At 40.4% G+C, this 8,480-nt stretch overlaps 1 protein-coding gene across 3 annotated transcripts in view; it reads right to left on the bottom strand.

Moving 5' to 3' along the window:
• LOC115299910 (S-adenosyl-L-methionine-dependent tRNA 4-demethylwyosine synthase) overlaps nucleotides 1-8,480 on the bottom strand; it is a 214,967-nt gene that overhangs the window by 136,309 nt on the left and 70,178 nt on the right. For all 3 annotated transcript variants that reach the window (XR_003912406.1, XM_029949457.1, XM_029949458.1), the window contains exon 10: nucleotides 2,459-2,577. Coding sequence is in view for 2 of the 3 variants with exons in the window: in XM_029949457.1 (XP_029805317.1) it covers nucleotides 2,459-2,577 (119 nt within the window). In the remaining variant the exon portion in view is untranslated. The remainder of the gene's footprint in view (nucleotides 1-2,458; nucleotides 2,578-8,480) is intronic.

The following is an 8,480-nucleotide window of genomic DNA, read 5'->3' as shown; positions in this document are numbered from 1 at the left end:
AAGACAGAGGGGGGAATGTAAGGACGCAGGTTTGAGACAATAGAAGAGCACACACTGCCCAAGGCAAGAGGGACCACCCTTGTAATACCCTTAACATTCCTAAGGGCAGGCCTAGAAAAGGCTAGTTACACCCTATGTGAGGGTCCTGGGTCCTGGGTCTACTCTAATTGGTTAACACTCTAAATATTGTAATTGGATAAACCTGTTGTATAATAATGATTGGATCACTGTACCTGTGTCACCATTTCCTGTAATGCCCCCTTCCCAAACTCATAAAAGCCCTGCCCCACCTTTGTTCGGGGCTCTCAGCATGGATCCACCACGCCGGTAAAGTCTGTGAGCCCGAGTTTAGGCCCCGGCGAGCCTAAACCCGTAATAAAGCCCTTTGCTTTTGCATGCGTGAAAAAAAAAAAAAAAGCTAGAGGCATCACAATTCTAGATTTCAAGACATACTACAAAGCCGCAGTAACCAAAACAGTACAGACACAAAAACAGACACATAGCTCAATGGAACATGATAGTTCAGAAGCAAACCCAGGATTCAGTGGTCAGTTAATCTATGACAAAGCAGGGAAGAATATATAATGGGGAAAGGATAGTGTCTTCAATAAATGGTGCTGGGAAAATGTGGACAGCCACATGCAAAAGAATGAATCTGGATCACTTTCAAACACCATAAAAAAAAAAAAAACCTCAAAGTGAATTAAAAACCTAAATGTGAGACCTGAAACCATAAAAAAAATTCCTAGAAGAGAGCATAGGCAGTAATTTCTTTGACGGTGACCATAGTAACATTTTTCTAGATATGTCTTCTCAAGCGAGGTTAACAAAAGCAAAATTAAACTACTGGGACTTCAGGGGGGATAAAAAAGCTTCTGCACAGCAAAGAAAACAATCAACAAAACTAAAGGCAATCTACTAAACAGGAGAAGATGTTTGCAAATTTCTTCTGATAAGGGATTAGTATCCAAAATATATAAGGAATGCATAAAAGTCAACACCAAAAAGCAAATGATCTGATTTTAAATGGGCAGAGGACCTGAATAGGCATTTTTTTTAAAAAGACATCCAGATGGCCAACAGACACATGAAAAGATGCTCAACATCACCAATCATCAAGGAAATGCAAATCAACACATCAATGAGACGTCACCTCACACCTGTCAGAATAGCTAGAATAAAAAAGACAAGAAATAACAAGCATTTGTGAGGGTGGGGAGAAAAAGGAACTCTACTGCACAGTTGTTGGGAATGAAAACTGGTACAGCCGCTGTGGAAAACAGTATGGAGATTCTTTAAAAAATTATAAATAAAATTACCATAGGATTCATACTGGGTATTTACCCAAAGGAAACGAGAAGATACGTTCACCCCAGTTTATTGCAGCATTATTTACAAGAGCCACAATATGGAGGCAGCCTAAGTGACCATCAACAGACCCGTGGATAAAGAAGATGTGGTGTATATGTACAGTGGAATATTACTGAGCCATCAAAAAGAACGAGGTATCATATGTGCTACAACTCGGATGGACCACAAGGGTATTATGCTACGTGATATAAGGTAGACAGAGACAAAGATCATATATGTCTTCATTTATATAAAGCATCTAAAAACAAAACAGACGAATAAACAAAGATACAAATAAAAAGAATCAGAGCTATAAATACAGAGAACAAACTGATTCAGGTTGTCAGAAAGGAGAGGGAAGGGGATGGGCAAAATGGGCGAAGGAGAGTAAGAGATATAGGTTTCCACTTACGGAATGAATAAGTCACAAGAATAAAAGATGCAGACGAAGGAACACATTCAAGCGCATTGTAACGGTGTTGCACAGTGACAGACGAGCTATGCTTGCGAGGACAGCATAAGGTACCAACTTGCTGATCACTATGTTGCACACCTGAACCTACCATGTGTGTCAACTATACACAAATAAAAAAACGTTTTTAATAATCAAAATCTACGGAACGCAGCTGAAGAAGTACTTAGATGAAAATTCCTGATTAAGGATTTACAGAAGACTGAATACTCATGAGCTAACAGTCTAATTTAAGTTAGAAAAAGAACAAGGTATAAAAAGAATAGTAGATTACTGAACAAGAAGACAGAGCTATAATGCAAAGGATTCACAAAGCTAAAATCTACGTCTTCGAAAAGACAAAAACTTGGCAAACCCCTGACAAAACTGGTCGAGGAAAAACAAATGCGTAAATATATAATATTAGAAATGGAAATGGGGATTACTTCTAACACCAGCAGAGCTCTGGGTAAATTTGAATGTGTCTATGGCCACACCACCCTGAACTCGCCCAATCTCGTCTGATCTCGGAAGCTAAGCAGGGTCGGGCCTGGTTAGTACTTGAACGGGAGGTAAATTTGAATGCAATGCTGAACAGAAACCGATTATTACTGATGGTTACAGATGCGGTCACCACAGCGATTCCTTCTTACTTACCGCCAACAGAAGACACATTTATTTGCACATGCCAAACTTGGGGTAGTTTCCATGCATCGATGACTTTCGATGCCATAGAATGTATGTTTGTAGCAACCTCCTCTCCCTCGGAGCATCGACTGCAAAAGTAAAAACCAAATGACAACTTGAATAAAATCCTCAAGGCAAAGAAACAAAACAACAAGGCATCACTTTTAAGAAAAAAAAGCGAGCATTTCATAACCATAAATGCCCCTACGGTATCCGCATGATGCAGAAAATTAACATTATAGTGTTTTGATGGTGCTTTAAGTTTTCTAAAACCCAATGAAATAAACTTATGATCCATTAACTCTGAAAGCCCTATAGAGAAGACCACACTGATGCTTTCATTTCCAAATCCATTCAACCGCCTCAAATAATATTAGTACAGTAATATATATACCAAGGGATAGATTAGACAGGCTCCAAGAGGGCAGTAGCACTCCTAAGAGTATCTCTGCTTTGAAAAGGGAGGGTGGGTAAGGGAATGTGTCCCGGGGCATATTCTAACATTCTATGTCAGTGGAATGGGAAGTTGAACATACTGAAACAGTCGTGGGGACAAGTGACATGTATATAAGAGACAGATTTTCCCCCAAAATAGGACACTATTTAATATGCGAGGAGTAAAACCACAGTGAGTCTAGTAAGAATGAATAATTTGAAGAAATACTGTAAGATAAACTTAGAGTCGGGGTGCCTGGGTGGCTCAGCTGGTTAAGCATCTGGCTTCAGCTCAGGTCATGATCTCACAGTTCGTGGGTTTGAGCCCCGCATTGGGCTCTGTGCTGACAGCTCAAAGCCTGGAGCCTGCTTCAGATTCTGTGTCTCCCTCTCTCTCTCTCTGACCCTCCCCTGATTGCACTGTCTCTCTCTGTCTCTCTAAAATAAATAAAAAACATTTTAAAAATTTAATTAATTAATTAATTAATTAAAAGATAAACTTAGAGTTGGAATCACAAGATAATATCAAGCATTTTCAGGTGCCATTGGAAAAATCCATCTACAAACTCTTCAAGATAGGCTTGATTTCAGTAAAAGTGCAACTCGTGAGGAGGCTGTGCAAGAAAGGTCAGGTGACTTGGCTCATATTATTGGAGGGAAGGGGAAGAGTGCTCAGGAGGTACAATCAAAGGTACTCCCCAGGAGAGAGGCAAAACAAAGTCATCCAGGCAAAACGAAGTCACCCAAGATAACGGAGATGTTGCCTCGTTGCAACTGTGACTGGAATATGATGGAATTAACAACAGGAACAAATAAGGAGACACGTGAGCCCATATGTGTGTATGTGCATGAGTGTGTGCGTGTGTATGTATACTATACATCAGTGTGCTCTAACATTTTAATGCTAGCCCCAATGAAAGAAAGTTACAAAAAAATCTACCAGCTTGATCACTATGTTGGTTAATCACAAAATCTTTTCTTCTGTCCTGATAGAAAAGGGTACTCCGGTCCAACTCACTTGGTACTTGCATTAGGAAAACTAAAGAGTGAAGGGAAAATATTGTTCAAGAGAACTACAAATTCTCTTCCAAGTTGCCAATAAAATATCCAAAAGGCAAACAAAACATTCAAATCTTGCAAATAGCACTGAACACTAAACATAAAAGCCCACGAAATGCCAAAATCACAGGGTATTACCACTAAATATCACACCAGTGGAAAAACAAAGTTGAAGACCTGCACATTTCATTATTTCCTGAAAGGTTAATATGCCTGAAGCATGCTGTGTGTTAAAAGTACAATAATGAACAAGAAAGAGCCCCTCACCATGATCTCGTTTGAGGAAGAAATGGCAAGTAAACACGCAAAATGTGCAATACTATTATGCTAGGTGATTGAATCAATCAAGATTCTTTTGCAAGCAACAGAAACTGAATCTGGCCAAAGAGAGGGGATTTATTAAAAGGACCCCACAGAGCATAGAATCTTTAGAAAGGTAGGCATGAAGGAGGGCTGGCCACAGGACCACCTCCCAATCCCTCAGATGTGATCTACTGCAGACGCCAACGCTCTGTGGCTCCCGTCACCAGGACCACGAGCCCAAGAATGAATCCTCCACATCCCAGGCCCTTCCCATCCCTCACTCCATACTCAAAGTCTCAGGCAAAGAGAATGACCATCCTCGATGATACTGTTATATTCACATTGTCAGCATGTGGTACCAGGAAACAGTATCTCTCCTCCCTAGCTTCTGAGGCAGGCAATGGGCCCTTGCCCTAAACAAAGCTAATTCAAAAGGGAATTTCCCAAGCATGAAAAGACCCAGATGCTGGGCATGGCAAGCGGAGAAAAAGACAAATGTCCAGCCTGGTACCACAGGAGCCTGTGAGATAGATGACCAGATGACTGACCCAGCCAGCCTCACAGGACAAGTGACAACTTCCCAGAGGTGTTATGTCCAAACAGTCCTGAAATACCGATGAAAGGATAAAAGGATACAAGGGACAGAGTCACGGTGAGAAGAGAGATGACATATTTCTCTTTTAAAAACTCTGTTTTTCGGCAGGGGGAGGGGGGGAGCCTGGGCAGTTCAGACAGTTGGGCATCCAACTCTTAGTTTAGGCTCAAGTCATGATCTCACAAAGGAGTTCGAGCCTCACATTGATTTTTTTCTCTCTCCCTCTCTCTCTCTGCCCTCCCCCACTCATACTGTCCCTGTCTCTCTCAAAATACATAAACTTAAAATTTTATTAACTCTTTTTTTAATGTTTATTTATTTTTACTAATTTTTTAAATGTTTTATTTATTTATTTTTTGAGACAGAGAGAGACAGAGCATGAGCAGGGAGGGGCAGAGAAAGAGGGAGATACAGAATCTGAAGCAGGCTCCAGGCTCTGAGCTGTCAGCACAGAACCCGATGCGGGGCTCGAGCCCACGAACGTGAGATCATGACCTGAGCTAAAGTCGAAGGCTTAACCGACTGAGTCACTCAGGCACCCCTTAATGTTTATTTCTGAGACAGAAAGAGACAGAGTGAGAACAAGGGAGGGGCAGAGAGAGAGACACAGAATCTGAAACAGGCTCCAGGCTCTGAGCTGTCAGCACAGAGCCTGACGCGGGGCTCGAACCCACAAACCATGAGATCATGACCTGAGCCGAAGTCGGACGCTTAACTGACTGAGCCACCCAGGAACCCCTAAACTCTTTTTTCTTAAAACCGCTATAGTTTTACTTTATTTACTTCAGCTCATGATCTATGTTCAGTTTATTTTTACGTAAGATGTGAAGTTTAAAAGAAACGTGTATGTGTGCATGTACTTCTGGTGTGTGTGGTTTGGTGTTGGTTTTCTGCCTGTGGATGTCTAATTACCCCAACATTTGTTGAAAAGGTTATCCTTCCTCCAAGGAATTGCTTTTGCACCTTTGTAGACAGTTACTAAGGCACGTTTGTGGGGTTTTTTCTGGGATCTCTAATCTGTTGTATCAATCTGTGGGTCTGATCCATCCATTTCTCTACTGGTACCACTCTGTCTTGATTATTGTAGCAATACAGCAAGCTAGAACATCAGGACGTATGATTCCCTTCCCATTTTATTCTTCTTCCTCAACATCGTTTAGGCTATTTTATGGCCAGGGCCATTCCTTATAAATTTTAGAATATGCTTGTCTATTCTACAAAAACCTTACTGGGATTTTAATAAGAATTGCATTAAACCTACAGATCAATTTGGGGAAAACTGAAATTTTACTATATTGAGTCTTCTAATCCATCAACATTTACTTAGATTTATATTTAGATTTTTATTTACATTTACACTTATTTAGATTTTCACTGATTTCTGATTTGATATCTTGCCTCATTTCTAATATAAGCATTTACTGCTGTAAATTTCCCTCTAAGCTCTAGTTGAGCTATAACCCACATAGAGTTTGTTTTGTTTTTATTATCATTCAGTTGTATGGGTTGTTTTGTTTTTGTTTTTGTTTCTTTCATTTCTTTCAAGACTTCTTTGACCCATGGCACTTATTTAGAAACGTGTTGTTTAAACTCAAAAACCAACAGAGGGCTGGTAAGGACGCAGAAAAAGGGAACACTTTTCATTGTTGGTGGGAATGCAAACTGGTGCAGACACTCTGGAAAACAGTATGAAGGTTCCTCAAAATATTAATAGGCAATACCTACCGAAATAATACCAGCATTTGTCACAGAGCTAGAACGAACAATCCTAAAATTTGTAGGAGCCAGAAAAGACCCCGAATAGCCAAAATAATCCAAAAGAAAACCAAAGCCGGAGGCATCACAATCCTGGACTTCACGCTGTATTACAAAGCTGTCAACACCAAGGCAGTATGGTACTGGCACAAAAACAGACACTCAGATCAATGGAACAGAATAGAGAACCCAGAAATGACCCACAAACATATAGCCAACTAATTTTTGACAAAGCAGGAAAGAATACCAATGGAATAAAGACAGTCTCTTCAGCAAATGGTGCTGGGAAAACTGGACAGCAACATGCAGAAAAATGAACCTGGACAACTTTCTTACACAGTACACAAAAATAAACTCAAAGTAAGACAGGAAGTCATAAAAATCCTAGAGGAGAAAGCAAGCAAGAACCTCTTTGACCTTGGCCGCAGCAACTTCTTACTCAACAGGTCTCTGGAGGAAAGGGAAACAAAAGCAAAAATGAACTATTGGGACCTCGTCAAAATAAAAAGCTTTTGCAGACCAAAGGAAACAATCAGCAAAACTAAAAGGCAGCCAGCGGAATGGAAGATATTTGCAAATGACCTATCAAATAAAGGGTTAATATCCAAAGTCTATAAAGAACTTATCAAACTCAACACCTCCCCCAAAAAAAGGGAGTAGGCAAAAAACATCAATAGACACTTCTCCAAAGGAAACATCCAGATGGCCAACCGACACATGAAAAAATGCTGAACATCACTCATCGTCAGGGAACTACAACTCAAAACCACAATGAAATACCACCTCACACCTGTCGGAATGGCTAACATTAACAACTCAGGCAACACAGATGTTGGTGAGGATGTGGAGAAAGAGGATCTCTTGTGCACTGCTGGTGGGAATGCAAACTGGTGCGGCCACTCTCTAAAACAGTATGGAGGTTCCTCAAAAAAATAAAATAGAACTACCTTATGATCCAGTAATAGCACTACTAGGTATTTATCCAAGGGATCCAGGTGTGCTGTTTCGAAGGGGCACACGCTCCCCAGTGTTTATAGCAGTGCTATTGACAATAGCCAAAGTATGGTAGGAGCCCAAAGGTCCATTGATGGATGAATGGATAGGATAAAAAAGATGTGGTAATGTACACAATGGAGTATTTCTCGGCAATCAAAAAGAATAAAATCTCACCATTTGCAACAACGTGGATGGAACTAGAGGGTATTATGCTAAGCAAAATTAGTCAGAGAAAGACAGATATCATATGACTTCATTCTTATGAGGAATTTAAGATACAAAACAGATGAACATAAGGAAAAGGAAGCAAAAATAATATAAAACAGGGAGAGGGACAAAGTGTAAGAGACAAAGTGTCTTAAAGACAGAGAGCAAATAGAGGGTCGCTGGAGGGGTTGTGGGAGAGGGGATGGTATAAATGGGTCAGGGGCATTAAGGAATCTACTCCTGAAATCACTGTTGCACTATATGCTAACTAACTTGGATGTAAATTTTAAAAATAAATTAATCAAAAATATATTAATAGAACTACCTATAACCCAGCAATTGCATTCCTAGGTATTTACCCAAAAGATACAAAAAAGCTGATTTGAAGAGGCACATGCACCCCAATGTTTACAGCAACACTAACAACAACAGCCAAATTATGGCAAGAGCCCAAATGTCCACCTGTCGGGCCGCCAAGTTTTCTGTCTGCCTCAGGCAAGGATTATCACTCCGTTGAGTGAGCCAGTAAACAAGATTTGCATCTGGAGGCTGGAGATTGCCATTTCCTGGTCAAAATAACTTTTGGCGACTATCTTGCTGAGCTAGACATGAGTGGCCAAGGCACACAAAAGATCAAAACCA

Source organism: Suricata suricatta, chromosome 8, assembly GCF_006229205.1.
Source record: "Suricata suricatta isolate VVHF042 chromosome 8, meerkat_22Aug2017_6uvM2_HiC, whole genome shotgun sequence".
Classification (NCBI taxonomy): domain Eukaryota; kingdom Metazoa; phylum Chordata; class Mammalia; order Carnivora; family Herpestidae; genus Suricata; species Suricata suricatta.
Note: the sequence above shows the minus strand (reverse complement) of the source record. Positions and strands in the feature narration are given on the sequence as shown.